At 42.9% G+C, this 15,914-nt stretch overlaps 1 protein-coding gene across 1 annotated transcript; it reads left to right on the top strand.

The window, feature by feature from the left end:
• Positions 1 to 15,270: 15,270 nt before the first annotated feature.
• T265_05164 (hypothetical protein) lies at positions 15,271 to 15,576 on the top strand (the record flags this gene model as incomplete). The annotated part of the gene is made up of 1 exon (XM_009170096.1): positions 15,271 to 15,576. The coding sequence occupies one exon, from the start codon at positions 15,271 to 15,273 to the stop codon at positions 15,574 to 15,576; it is 306 nt and encodes a 101-aa protein (XP_009168360.1).
• Positions 15,577 to 15,914: the final 338 nt, after the last annotated feature.

The following is a 15,914-nucleotide window of genomic DNA, read 5'->3' as shown; positions in this document are numbered from 1 at the left end:
TTGAACGTTTTCGCCGGTTCAGATAGATGGGTGCGCTCCGGCATCGTGTACCTCTAGCCGCATGTTAGCCGTGTGCGTCGGTTAGGTTCGTCCAGCTGTCCAGTGTGATCGACGTAGGCTCTATGTGGCTAGTTAGTTACGCATCGTGTACCCCTCGCCGAATGATTGTTGTGTGCGTCGGTTAAGATCGATGAATCTCGCTCGATTTCTAGCATAATTCGGAACCTATAACGAAAAACTGTAATTTGCCAGCCAACGTGCACGTTGTTTAGCAAATAATTAGCTTGCACTACGGAATTTTTACTGGCAACAAAGAATCATCCACCAAAATTTGTTTGCACGAATGCACCTACGCATATGTTGCATCTCCAAAGGCCATTTAGATTCTAAAATGTTGAGGAAATCTGTTCCGGTGGAAGAATACCTGAAAGTTATGTTCATTGTATGTGAGTCAACCTTTCCCAAAATTCGCGGTCTTTTGTCATCAGGTAAAGTATTCACAGTTGGCGGTGTTTATTGAAATGGAGATTTCGTTCACTTAAACAAATCGCCCTGGTAAAGGATTATCAATAATACAGGAGCATATACATTATACATAGACATTCTACACTATGAAGTGGCAAGTCTGAAAATGCCGTAGAGTTCGAGAAATCAATCTCATTGTGCGAATAGCCAGCGGCGGAGGACCAAGGCAGTCGCGCAATTGAATTTAGAGTACCAGCTCAAACTTTTGGGCCCCATATAGGCATACCGGTGTCTCACCGATGCTGGGAGATTATTCCACCAGACTTTTTCGCCAGAGGTGTGGTTGCCTCGGCGGACAATGAAATTTGGTGAGCTGAAATATACGAGTGTAAACTGAAATGCTTTTTAGTTTGAGCAAATATTCAACGAAGTGCAATATCCTGGAGCGAAAATTTCCACTACACTCCTATAGGTTTTGCAGTTAACAGAATTGTGCGGTTAGTGATCCCAGTTAGCCGGCTTGCAAGTAAGGTTCAACTTTTCGCGCCGAAATTCTGCTTTTCTGCGTAATTGTTTATGCCGATAATCACGCTGACTAGAAACACACTGATTTGCACATTTCCAGGGTATTTCGCTCGTCGTATTTCGCACCACTGATTTGGATTTTTTGCTGGTTTGTGAGGATGAAACACGAAATTTCCTTTTAGCCTATTTTGGTCTTCTTCAGTGTTCTTCCGGAAAGAAATAACATCCACAGAATATCCAATGCAAATTCCACCCAGTAAAATGGATCATTACCGTTTGTTTGTTTGTACTACTTAGATTTAACAAATGAGATAATTTTTTCAGCGAACTCCGTCACCACACATTTTTCGATGGTGCTCGGCTTCCACTAAGTGGGACGCTGCTAGGTGACTGCATGAATTTTGCAGCGACAATGCGAAGGACAAACCTATCGATGATTCCCTATCCCAGATATGCACAGCTAACTTGTGGACTGTGCAACGTCAAGAGATGGTTGCAGGTAAATTACCAACACGGGGTATCTATCAGTATTAAGAGTATTACGCTCCATAGGTGAAGTACCTTCAGAACGTGAGTATTAATGCACTGCACTGTCGTTATGAGCGTCAGGCTAACGGAAGTACTGGGGTCAGTTTAAATCTCTGATAAGCCTGACACGGAGCAGTTTTCAAACCCCTGGATCAACAAATTTCGTTAATCGGGAGGATTTTATTGGATTTGCAAATACATTCAGCTCTACTCCTGTTTTGAGCCCGGTGAAATTGGATTCTTCATTTGCACTAGTACTACCTTACTTCCATCTCAATCCAAAGTGTCCGGATGTCGCCAGTTCCCTTACGTTTAGAGCAATTAGGCTTTTAGTGATAGGGGCTCTGACCACTGTTTTTAAAGTTTCGATGTGACTGCCTGCCACTACTTTTCGCTATGAAGGAACACAATCCGTTCTTTAAATTTGTGCTCAGGTGGGAGTTTTCAAGCCTCAGGAAACCGTGCGACTAACGGGCGTTTCGTGCACTTTATTCCTCTGATATTTCTTTTCGGCTCAGAATTTTCAGATTTTAGGCCAAGTTCAGCGTGAGGCACGAAGTTGATTCCGCACAGACGCAGAAGCACGGAGCATATTCGGAAGTGGCCACATTTCTCAGCTGGCCCATTGCGCGGTTTGCCTTTGCAGACAGAAACCAACATTGAGTGAGTTTGCAAAATAAGCCGTGGATTCGAACTACAGACTTCTAATCTGTATGCCTTTGACGTGGATACGCGGGTAACGTGGTCAACGAGGAAAGTTGTTCGATCAACATACCGACGCTTACAAGTTGCTGGCTCTTGGAAACAATTAGTATGAGCCATAAAACCTACATCCAGGCCCGTAGCTTCCCAAGGTTTTTCTCGATAACATTGCGTTAGCGTTTGCCTTCCATTCTTACATCACCTCTAAGAATGTTGCAAGTGTCATTGAGATCAATAACCGCATTTTCTTTGTAGATTAGAGAAAAAGGACTCCAGGTGCTGATTGCTGTGGTGCTGCTCCGACGGCTAACCACAGCATGGACTAAGAACCCTCAAGTAAGTACCATATACTCCTCGGTCGTATTCTGGTGCAGTTCCAAAATGTTACACCTTACGCTTTTTAACAACCGGAGATGTGAACAGTCGAGGGGTCGCTGGATGGCTAAGCAGAAGTCTCCAGAGCTTTCGCATAGTGTTTGGATATCAAACAGACCGAAGACTTCGAGCTATCTTTCATTCAGTATCTTTCTATCTGAACGGGCGCCTGAGTAAAGGATCGAAGTCAGAGAGATGCCTGAACTGCTTCACATTATGTTGTCGAGTGCCAAAGTTTATTCATCTGGAGGAGTTAATGTACATATGTCAGCACTTAAACGCGATTATCTTAACACGGGGGTTCATCGCCCTTTCAGCACGTAGCGGAACGCGCCGCTGCAACGCGTATCCGTATGTCTTCAGCTGTTGTGTATCTTGATTGGCTCCGAAGTATGCAGCGAGTCTGCGGATGCTAGAGACGATTTATCATTTATTTCACCTAGGTGTGTTCAGCAGCAATGTTGGTCTCGCTTGAAGCACAATAAAAAGGATATTTTTGAGTCCACTAGAAAATTTCCTGGAGTGGTAGTTCAAACAAGGGGACATTCGCATAAACCTACACCATTTGACGATGTTTATTCGAAACGGTTTTATTTAAAAATTATAAATGCACCCAGCGTCTACTTTGAAGAAACTCCATATTTGTAATGAGTTTCATGCGCAATATGCAACAACTTTTGGTCGACATGTCCCTACGTATTGGCGCAGTACAACCCCGCCTGCGGTAATTTGGTTCATGAGACGTCTCTCTGTTTGTCATCCACAAACAGTGTCGTGAACGTCGGAAGTTCACGTGCTCCGGTGCTTCCATATCGCGCAAGCAACTTGGCTCAACTTGATCTGCTCGGGGGGTAGATAAAGTTTTCTGGGAGATTGGTTTCTCCAAACTTTCCTACTCCATTGTATCTGAAAGTGCCCCGTAGGTGCCTATGAACCAATAAGCGTCCTCAAAATGCAAACGTGTTCTAGAGAAGTGTGCTGACTACTTTGATGGACTAGAGCACAATACCCAGTAGACCCAGGTCACAGCATGTGAATAATTCGGGAGTGTGAGGTGTACACTGCTTTCTGCTGTGATCGGTGATAAGTTTGAAACTGATACGGCCACGTCTCTTGTTTGTTTTACTGCATAGCGACAGGCTACGCCGGCTAGTTTCGCGAACAAACTGACAGAGCACATTAAAGCTAAGCTTGGTTATTTTTTGGTTAAAATTCTTTATTGTTTTCAAACGGTCAGCACTCCTTCTGAAGCTTACAAGTGCGGCGTGCATCAGTCCATGTAGCTTTTTCGCATTCCATATGCGGGGTCAACAATTTCAGTACAGCATATCGGTTTCGTTCCACCTTGTTTCCTCGACCATGCTGAAATGAATACCGCTGCTCAATGAACTGCGTACCCAAGTCGAATAATCTCAAATGTGACGTCCGTCACGGAGCTGTACAAAAACTGAAGCATGTCAGGCCAATGATGGCACAGCACTGCCATACTCAGTTTGATAGCACACCCGCAACTGTTTTATTCCTCCTATCAACCGTGCCCTCTTTCCTACCCGTTTCATTGACTCCAACGACCACCGTGACTTTCATTCCAACCTACCGGACTACTCGTTCAAATTCAACCACCTCTGTGTCCCCATCCAACCTAAACCCTTCACCTGACTTCCCAGCAACAGAGCAACCAGTGAGTCTGATTGATCTCAGATTGCACCATATTTTTGAGACTAAACTTGCCGTGTTCTCTCAGTTCGAATTATCCCATCTCCACCTCCACTTTTGCTTGTTATGACTCCGGCCATTTACCCAACCGCCCAAGGTCACTCATGGCCAGCAATGGCTTTCCAGTTTTAGTTCATGTCAGCCAACTTAGTCACTGAATTACTCGGACCTCATGCCTATTGTTCCCTACAAGTTGCAAAGGAAACATATTATTATTATTATTACTTAATCGAGTACCTCCCACTGTTTGTGCCATGGTCCCCTTTTCGCGCAAATCCCTCAATCATGCCCCATTCTGACTGTAAACGCATGATCATGCCAGACGGCATGCCACCCGCAAGTTGGGAATAAATATTATCATAATCTTCACATAGCACTGCTCACTTCACACCCCACAAAACTTGGCCATTCGATTACAAGACAACAGAAATTTATTCCTCCGTATATGGATCTGCGGTCATCTTTGGAGTGCCTACACAGATAGCGTGAACTCTTGGTCAGCATATTGAAGTTGTAAGAGATATTCGAGTTCTCAACCTCCACCAAGCACCAAATGCAAGAGCGCAGCTGATGTTGCGCTACCATTCGATCCCGCTGCTGTCATCACTGCTGAAGAAAAGTTATCCTCAACAAAGCTGGCAGTCTACGCCGTCTGACTATTTGTCTGTGGCCTGCAGCTGACTCTGCTGATCACTGAGGTCCGCGGTAATAAATACCATATCCACAGGGCCTCGTCCGCTCTGCGGAGATTTTTAGACGCGTTCAACAGGTGAATGTCCAGGCAACATCGAATCGCTCCGGCAGCCGCCGGTCAGTCACGTGAACAAGCTCCTCTGACTATCAGGCGACCGGTGAAGTGCTCATGCTACGATGTGTACGCCAACCAGTATATGGCAGTGCTGCCGATATTGCCTCAAGAGGCTGCTGCGACTATAATATTCCGCTGGGCTCTGCGGGAGAGTGAGTCCGGTATGTTGAAATCCAATTACTTGTATACAACTCTTGGACCGCGCATTCGAATCATGATATGAAGAAGACTTTGTCTGATTTCTGAATGTCCGAATGCCACCTGGGCACGTTCTGCAGCCCTTCGAGCCCATGGCGCGAGTAGACATGATTGCGTGCTGCCATAACGATACCGGTCATACTGGTTGATGCGCATTCCGCGGGCTCCTGCCTCACCAAGACGGTTTATGGGTAGCAAACGCTAGGTGTTTCAAATACTTCATCTAATATGTAAGTACCATCTAAAATGAGCACTACCAAGTTAAAAATACATAAAATTAAAAGGGTATATTTAGTGGTTAATATTTTTTTTGGGCGCTGGTATCTTAGGACAAAGAACTATATGGATATAGAGAGAAAGGGTTGTCGGTGGTCACTGGATTCGGTTATCACGCACGAAGGAGGCCTCATAATCAGCGGTTTGCGTAAGTACAAGCCCTGCGGTTGCCCTCAACAGCCTGGGTAGAATTCGTACTGTAAACCAAATAAATATCAACTCTGGTTTCGTGGGCACTGTGGACACTTCATAACATTGAGAACTTTTGACTTATCGATAAACTGGTAGTTACATACGAATAGGTGCCAACGGGTTACCTCGAAATTCTGCTTATTTAAACAAGCTGGCATGAGCAGCATATCGCTGGGGCTAATTAGCCGCCGAATGTTCTTAGTCGCAAAACATTTAGCCAAACATTTTGCATATGTTGTATTTTGTTGTATAAGTGCTCAAACGGAAAACCATCCTAATATTCGTTCGTATTTTTGCAGCTCACCAAATTTCATTGTCCACTGAAGCAGTCATGCCTCTAGCGGAAAAAGTCCGGTCGATTACTTTCCTAGCATCGCTGAGACCCCGGAATGCCTAGATGAGGCTCAGAAGACTAAACTATACTCCGCACTCAACGGCATGTCCCTTTTATTCCATCAGGGGCACGTCATTGCTATCGAAATGTCAGTTATATTGTACGAATACTGAGCGCCCAAATCGCTGAAACGCACAGTCTAACTGAACCAACTCCATGTAAAACTCTTCACCGAGAAACCCCATACTTTCTTCGAAATAAATCTGGGCTCATTTGAATTGAGTAGATGAACACACCACTAGCCCAAAGTTTAGACACACGGTCCAGGATTCGGCTACTGAGCAAACGATTTATGGGCAGTTGTGGGCCTTTGTCATAATTCCTAAAGAAGAAAATTTCAAAGCAAGTGGATTGTAGTGAACTTTGTCGAACATCTTTAAAGCTTAAAATGTATTGCACAAATGAGAACCCTAAATTACTTAAATTAGGTCAGTATTTTCTGGCAGCTAGCGGGTGTTTGTGCAGGAGTGTAATTTCAGAAGCGAGGTATGGAACAAATGGAATTAGAGTGCACCTGGTAACACGTGTTTATTGCACGACCCAGTGTATGTCTCTCTCTATTACAGATGCACTCGATGATCTACCACAAGCCACAAATGTGAAGCAGTGGTCCTTTTGAACGCCTTTTTGAGCAACTTTCAGCTATTTTTGTACCTTATTTGTACCTGTCGTTTAGGCCTCATTACATGCACCACGGGTCTTTTCGCCCGCTTCAACCAGCCTGTCTGAATATGTGCTTTCGTGCGCCGCGCGGTTTCTGTACTATAATTTGTATATCGGCTCATTTTAAGACCAACGTATGCCGTCACTGCATCCTCGTGACCGCCGAGTACGGCCGAATTCCTGACCAACATTGCTACAGGTTGTTTATCCCTGGGGAAAAGGATTGCTGAATGCTGATTTGGGAACTTGAAGTCTGTTTTCCATATGTATCAGCCAATACACGACTTAGGTATACAGCTTCTGTTTTTTTGACGAGATGCCTGCCTCTATCCATAAAAAGGAGCGCGGTTTTTGGTGTTCTCTTCCTCTATGAATGATTAAGAGTTGCAAAGTGTTAGAGAGTGAATTTTGCGAGTTGTTTATTTCTTACTAGAATCGAGATAAATGAAATTTTCGGCAACTTCCTTCAGGCTGCCAGGAGTCCCTTTTAGATTGTCTCTAATTTTGTATTACAATTCGTCGCTAACCAAATGGCAGTACTGGCCATAGAGTTCACCAGCCACTATATAAGTTTTGGTACATTGTCCTGTTTTACGTTTAAAACCTTTCATTGTATTCTAACATAACGTCATTACGAACACCAAGGAAGACGCCCTATTTGTTCCGGGATTTCTGACCGCCGGATGGTGGACAGTTTGGAGAAAATGCCGGCTATACCACTGCAGTCGAAAATTCATGGTCAATGGGTTAGTTGGCCTCTGAAACTACTGACCTCAGCGTCTCTTGTGTAATTAGCCTTTTGATTCACGATTCTCTTCTAGGATAAACAGGAGTGAGGTCAATTGGCGCTGCTGCCATTTATACCAACCACATTTTTATATCCTACGTACCTGGATGCCTTTAACCCAACGGGAGAGTGGCGAGACATTTGATCTGCATGTTCAAAACGGTCCCCAGCCAGCAGGTGCTGTTTGCTCTGTTGGAATAACAGAGGTTATGTTGAAGTTCCTCAGTATCTTTATACATTGTGGCCATACCCATGTCGTCGATGACCCTACTAGTATTGCACTTGTCTGCCACATCTTGGACTCACTGACATTACTTTTGTGAGATACGGATAACTGTTTGGGGATTGTACGTTAAAATGACGGCTTGGTGGTGATTGCCAGGTAATAGAATGACTGCTTCGTTGATTTTTACCACACTAAATGGAAGGAAAGCAAATTTAAGTGTTTTTCGGTGTCTGAGCAAAGCTTTGCGTTACGAAAACGGATATAATAAGTAACTTGGCAAAAAATGCCTTTTCTATGAGAAGCTTTCTAGATTTACACAACTTTGCACGGAAATTTCTCCATGAACCGCGCTTTTGTTCAGGTGGACACTAAAATAGACATTTTTCAGCCGGGTGTAAGCACTACCCGTTGCCTTTTGTCTTTGTTTGATTTTGGAGTGAAGACCTCTTAGCAGTGTGTGTCAGCTATTCTGCTGTTTCTATAATTAGCGTTGGGAGGTTAGTTTCATTTCCAGACAGAATAGTTTGTATCAAAAAGTGGGTGGTTAATTAATGGATGGTGTGCGTAAAACCGGGCGAGTTGAGAGTAAGGGATAAAGTTGTATTGGAGCTTGATCTTTTTTGCTCTAAAGGTTGGATCCCTTGTGGAGCGAATTTCGCTCCCGAAATCTCTTCCGGTAAATGGCCTAGCTAATCTGGCAATGTTCCAAATTTCAGTCGAATATGCTGTCGTAATAAACCTTTTGGTCGTGATTCTAGTACTTCAGTCACTAGGCAAGATTCTTCCTGTAGAATAATCGCAATTCACCATTTGCAAACCTGCGGTTTTCTTAAGCGTCTAATTTGCTTTCGGGCTCTGTGCAGTGGAAATTTTTCGTCAACGGAAATATTTGGCAGACTACTAGAAATCCATTAGCGTCTTTTTGATGAAGTTGGCGATAAGTTAACATGCTCTATCAGATTCCGACATCTTGAATCAGATGCAAATTTCTCGATTTCTCTGAGCTATCTATGAAATGCTAATTACCGTGCTTACCTTAACTTATCGACGATCCTTAGTGCTTGGTAACCTGATCGATCCATTGCTGACTTCAGATTTAAGTTAGGTCCAGGTTGCCTTGAAAACACTTAAAGGAACGAATTCTCCAAATCATCGTTTTAGTTAGTATGTTTTGGACTTGCTTGTCGCTGGTATAAAAAGTCAGCATGTCGATGCTCATGGCACTGATGCGGTTAATGTGCTGGATGAATAAGGACCAATTATTCTCGAAGGTGGTCGTTCGCAACATTGCATGTCTTGCTAAAATACTACTTACGTAAATTACAACATAAAAATATCCGAAGCTAAAACGTGAAATAAATAAATAAATAAATAAATAAATAAATAAATAATACAAATGTTAACGTTGAAATCATGAGTTAAAAGGATTGCAGAGCGGGCTTGGTAATCGCTGGAAAATTTGGTGTGATTCTTGAATAATATTCAGAGGCTCTTGGCAAAGAATTCAGTTTACTCGCACCTCTGTTCCACATAAAAACGTCTATTTTGGTTGAAAGTCAAGAAACATTGTACACTGGTTTCATCCTGTATTGGGGAAGCTGAAATTTTCTGAGATACGCATTGCGCAGAACGTTTTTTGGCTTTTTGGTTCAGATTGACTTCATTTGCTGTGCAAAACTGAGATTGTCTCCAAATCTTCACATCTTTTGTGAAGACATAGTTCAGTTAGCTTTTAAAAATGTGAGTTTCCTAATACCTCCACCAAGTGTAGAGGATTGAGTTTGAATCTTGTAACGACGGACAAATTTCTTAGGCCTGAGACTTTTTTTATTACCAACGTAATATTAGGAGGCATTTACCAAAACACCGATTTGATGAGGCCGTTAAGTTGGAGGCAGCAATGCCATATATATGAGCTTCTATCTAGTCCCAGACAATGTCGACATTATAGGTGACTGCATTTTCGGTAGATTTAGGGGTACCTTCCATAACTTTTTGTAACTTGACAGGGGCTACAGATATGCAAAATGCTGATGAGTGGCAACACAATCTACACAAAGTATTAAAGTTGGTTGACTCACTGAAATCTTTGTCCATAAGAATCGGCGGGCGTTCATTCCGAAAACCAACTTTTTTAGTGAAAACTTTGTCACGTCAGTATATGCCTGAACCCTTCGGTTGTGGATTCTCTTTGTTATTCTTGCCAGGCGACTGTCATTTTATAGCTTGTATGGATCTATAGAGCCTTCCACGTGAGTGGCAATCTTAGTACTTTCATTTGAATCCTAGGATATTATTCAGTATTTTAGGAAAGTAGAGTTCTTGACTGCCTCCAGTCGGACCTTTGGGATAGCCATTCAGTCTATCAAAACACATCAAGAAGCAATGAAATTCAATAATGTATCTGTCGGTGTATATTGGTAAAGGAAAAAGAATGTGTCCATGCGCAAAGTTTGTACTACGATTTATTCCAGACTGGGTGGTTCGTAGTCCAAGTCAAGAAAATACAAAGTGCGATTGTGGTGAATCGTGTATAATTTTTATTCTCCTCTAGTCGAAACAGAAAGCCCAACAATCCTAGTTTTCGTAATATATGAAGAGTATAATTTAGGGACTGATTAGAAATAAACCACGTTACCCAAGTAATAATTGAATGCAACTTATTGTGAATCTGGTATCTGAATTTTATTTAAATGCTGATTTCATGATCTGAATTGAAACAAGTGATATTGGTTCATGCCTTCTTTTGGCAAGCTTATGTTCATGTATTCTGATCGTAAACTTTCTTTCAGTTTGGCTAACATAGTGTTTGTCGCGGTCGTTACAATGGAGTTCATAGATTACGTTCGTCCTCTTTATTGCATCCATTCTTCCCCTCGGTCCCGGTGGGGTTCTTCTCAGCGTGTTTACAGGCTTAATGTCGACCATTATTCCATGTTGCTGTTGACTTGTTGCGGTTATCTCCATGATATTTTTATGTACAGAGATGCCATCCTTCTTCGTCCTGGTTTTGTAAAACACACTGGCTTGGCTTTCATTTAGTAAGCATTTCCATATGAGTCTCTTAGATAGCCATTACTTTAGATTGCCCGATGAATTCTTTGTTCTTCCTTCTACTTCAACTGTTGAGTCACTGTGCTTGTTTAATTCACATTTAGTTGGGATACATTGCCAAAAACGGCGCACATTAATGATCAGACATTCTTGGCTGGAGGGCTTAGTTTCCAGCTACTAGTTGAGGGGGTGCGTGTTCGATGGTTTCCGGGGTTAGATGAGATGCGCGCTGCTGATAATTTCCACAGAGGAGAAAAAAGTTGAACATTGCTTTTTGGCCTTCCGGTACTGACTGACTTCAGTTGCAGGCCGAAAAATAAATTGGAAAGTATAGGCATCATTTGCTTCCGCCCGCAGGAGGTTTTTTGTTCAAAAACTTCCTTGACAAGCACTTTGAGTACTCCAGAAAGTTTTCGTGAGTTTGACAGGCGGCATATATGACTACATAACGGTAAAAGTGTCCTGATGCTTTGAAGACGCCAGTCTATGTGCCAGCCGTACGACAGAGGTACTCGTAGTCACAAATGCAGTAAAGAAGTAGACACTTACAATCCAACGTAAAGCAGTTAATTTTTAGACAACATGACCTCCAATAGTCTCGTTCAACTTTTCTTCAAGTAAATGAATTTAATCACATTTGAAAGTAATCTTCACGGACCGTGAACACAGCTGTCAACGAATATGAATTGGAGAATGTTTGGGATGGATGCTATTTCATTCAAATGAGCTACTTGTCAAATGCGGTTGGTAGGAACCACATTCTAGGTGTCTTTCTAGACAGTACGGAGTCTAGAAGTGGTAGACACCCTGAAGAAATCAGTTTTGCTCTCCACAGTTTCTCAGTGTAGATGCACTTGTTCTAGAAATTTACAGAAAGGAATCCGGACTACACAGGGGTTTGTCTATTGTTACAACAACGCAAGGGTCTGGAATTTTCTTACAAAATTGCGACGATACCATCAAACCGACTGGCTTATATTCTGGTGGACATTGTAGTTACAGGTCTCAGTGGGGATTACATGGGTTCACAGTACCGATCCTACAGAGGCTTTCGTGGTTGGGTCAAAATTTTGGGCTACACTGATTGAGCGAAAGGGCAAGAGTTCCTGATGGAAGCGTTTAGGAGAATCCGTCGACTAGTTTGGGGATAAACCTGCACACTTTGCCCATATGCTTGCTCTTATCCACCAGAATTCGCTCAAACAGTTATTCATACATTCACAGAGCAAAAAAACACTGGTCATGCAAAAAGAAGACTATTCAATAAAGCAAACCCAAAAGTTTTATCCGGTGCATAAAGAATAGTATGAGTACTGCAAAGTCGCAACTGAACATCAACAGGAAATCCAAAAATCTGCCGTGATGGTAAAAAACGAACCATGCTAAATGATTTACGCGGTATTCATTAAAATGGTGACACTTCAGAGAAGTCTTGACGTTCCTTCAATACACCAATAAGTGCATTTCCAAGTGAATTGTTGTTTTTCAGGTTTGAAGGCTCTTACTAAATTCCACGATCAAGAACTAGCCATCAAGCCAATCAGCAGCAGCAGACAATTCAGTGGCGAGATATAAAGGAAAAATTTCAATGGAACCACAGACGCCTAAATGCAGTGCTGAATCGCGAAGCCGGAGTAATCGATAAGTGAGATTCAGCTAATGCATCCAGTCCTAATAAAAAAATGATGAACTGGTGCCAAAGAGATAAAGATATTTCTAAAATTTGTAAGAAAATATGTAAATATGTGATCAAAATATGTAGGCAAACCAGAAAATTTTCAGCTAGAAAACTGCAGACAACAGTAACACAATGTTTTTTGTGAAGATTTCGTCCTTTAAGGGAAGCCAATCTATGCTGAAAATTCGAGAAGCACTGTACAGCTATTTCATCCTTATTGGGAATCACCAGCAGTGCGTATCTCACGGAACTCCGGAGGGTCTCGAACCCGCGACCTTCTGGCTAGTAGTTTGAAAACCGAACCATTCGGCCACTGGCAGCTGATCAGCAGTGACACAGCAGTATGTGTAACACAATGTCTTTGCTTCAGTGCCAAAGGTAGCGAAAAGAGTGAAGTGTATCCGAGATGATACAGACCTTCTGGTAGTAGTTTGAAAACCGAACCATTCGGCCACTGGCAGCTGATCAGCAGTGACACAGCAGTATGTGTAACACAATGTCTTTGCTTCAGTGCCAAAGGTAGCGAAAAGAGTGAAGTGTATCCGAGATGATACAAATCAGACTAATTTTTTAGGAGAAGGACGTTCAAGTACAGTGGTCTATGAACAACGATGCAAGGAAACCAATCTGACGGGCAACTCATGTGAACGGAGAAGGTAGACTCATCCTACCGACCGTCAGCGGTAGATGTTGTTGTTGATGAAGGCGAGTTCACGAAAGTGATAATACTTGAACTCAGTCAAGAAGGAAGCAGAGAAAATGTAGTGTTTTACAAAATGCGCCAATTATTGCTACTCATTAAACTCGCGTTGTTTTAAATTACCTTGCATCAAAAGCGTTACGACTTTATCTGCGTTAAATCCCCAAAAGGAATCTTGATATGCTTTTTCTTGTGACATTGTTGGGGGAGGGTTCATGGCTGTTCAGTTGTGAAATTATCCTCATCAGAGCACCACTGTAGGCCTGAGCAATTCCTGAGCTCCCACCAATACAGCCCCAAATTGTAAGCCCTAGAGCCACGCACGAGAAAAATCTCACCAATGTGCACATCTCAAAGAAAATGCAAATGCTCATAAGATCAGAATCCGTGTGTTTAGACCGCCGCCTAGGTTTTGGTCCATTACTACCTATCAGTGGTTGTGGCATCTCTTTGAACATCCTGTTCTTGAGCAGTCGATCGTTTGCTAGAGAGGTTCTTGATCCCGCCTCGTTGTTGGTGGTGATGGTACCATTTTTGTTGTTTCTGATGAGTCTTAAAAACTTGGTTTCTAGAATAATTCGCTTCTTTTCCGCAGCGGACATAACTCTGCGTTCGATGGCTATACTGAGTACTTGTAGTAGAGCTAGTCCTATCGTTCTCAAACAAGTTTCCCTTTCTTCCGTGGCGATCCGCGCGTACCTCCTAATGCGGTTATGCGCATCCGTTATCATGAGTCTAACCATCCGTCTACCGTTGCTTCTTGCTAGCGCCCAGGCCTGGGGATGATTGATCGGAGGTCGATAGGTTACGCTACGTGGTAGAATGTGACTTCGCAAGCACTCGTCAGGAAAACGCAGCTGTTGTCACGTGGAGGCTTTTCGGCAGGCGAAAGTCTCCCATCGACGAGCTGTTCTGAGCGTGGAACGCCTGAAATTGTTGGCAATGTGTTGGAATATTGGTAGCTCGAGTGTATTGGTTGGTAATTGATCAGGTGGCTGTTGATCTGTTCGTCGAGCTTGGCAATTGATTTGCAAACGTTTCGTCACCATTCGAGGAGACATCTTCAGTACGCTGTTGGTTGGGTAGTTACTCTCTTCGTGCCTGCGTTTATATAGTCTACAAAGAACAGCCTTTGCACTGTAACCTGGATTCTGATTGGCCCGTTCTTGATCTGTATTGCGTCGTGGTCAGCTTCTCTGTTGGTTTGTGGCGTGCCTCCTATTTTTAGTAGCTTGCTGTTCTATTGATTTCTTCTTTGAGTTCTTGTTCGGTCTCGGGTTCTGTGGTCCTGGATTTCCTTTATCCTCAGAGGCTGGTAGGCAGGATCAATCTCAATGCGCCTGTTTATTGCTCCATCAGTGGAGTACCACGCCTCCATGAACTCGCGTTCTTTCTTTGTTCTTGCTTGGCCCAGTATTCTTTCCAATCGAATGGTGTCCTTCCCCATCTTCGTGTGCAGAGATGAGAGAGAGTTGTTAATGTATCCTGGTGGAAAGTAGTAGTATGTTGAGAAATTCGAGTTCTCTGGTTTATGGCAAACGAATCAGTTGGATACAGAACCATTCCACCCTCAATTTCACAACACCCGTCAGATATGTGTGTATGACACTCAGTATTTGAAATCCTAGTGTTGCAAATTTGATGTTACGATATTTTCAACTGAGCTGACGGTATGAAATCCATCTTTGTCACAGAGACGTGGTTGTTCCTGGAGTTTATTCCATATACCAAGCATGCTTACATACAAGACTGTATTCCAACATGCTTCGACCTTACTGAGAGTATTTGCGTGGGAGAGACCTTAGAATATCATCTGTCCGTTTTTTCGTTGGCTTCCTTTGTGGAGAGTACTTCCGCGTGCAGACTGAGGCAAGTAAGAAAATGTCTATTTTTGGCAAAAGACAGGACTCCGGTGCCAGTTCCTTATCTGATAAAAACACACGCAGATGAACTGTCTCTTACAGGAAATTGTTCTGGAGACGAATGGGAAACTTCCGCCTTCCCAGTCTAATCGGTCATGACAAGCAGGAGTATGACACGCCGCCAGATGATTCCAAAATCCAACTGGTCGCAGAAACCACGGTTGCGATCTCATACGCCACCTTTACAAGCCCGACAAAGATAACACCTAACTTGGAGGGTATAGCCGGTGGATTTAAGGCTGATACCACCGAGATGATGGAGGGGTTAAATGTAGAATCGTTGATTCAACGTGTTACTGCTGCCAACTTTGTGACTGAGCTTCCACGCGGACAAGAATTCTACTCTTCATATCAAACGTTTAGCTAAGCAAACCGGATAAATATGACTTCATATCGAATATGTCCGCTAGGGTGAAACAATCCAACATAAGCCTATCCTACAGAAGTTCCTGTCGTCAATACGCTTGCTGAACCAAAACGGTTTAGGCTTAATGTCTTCAGAAATAATATCAAATTAAGCTGATCCTATACTTCAACGTTGCATAATAAATTAGCACATCAGAGTAAAGGACATTCATGTTGAAATGCCGATGCTTGATATCTATTCATGGCTCGCTGTGTGATACGGGCTTCTAGTGTTCAACGAAATAAAATCTGATGCTGGCGTCAAAACAACCATTGAGAAAGAGTTCTGGAGAATTCTGT

Source organism: Opisthorchis viverrini (assembly GCF_000715545.1).
Source record: "Opisthorchis viverrini unplaced genomic scaffold opera_v5_93, whole genome shotgun sequence".
NCBI lineage: Eukaryota > Metazoa > Platyhelminthes > Trematoda > Opisthorchiida > Opisthorchiidae > Opisthorchis > Opisthorchis viverrini.
The sequence above is the reverse complement of the archived record's forward strand: the minus strand, read 5'-3'. Positions and strand labels throughout refer to the sequence as shown.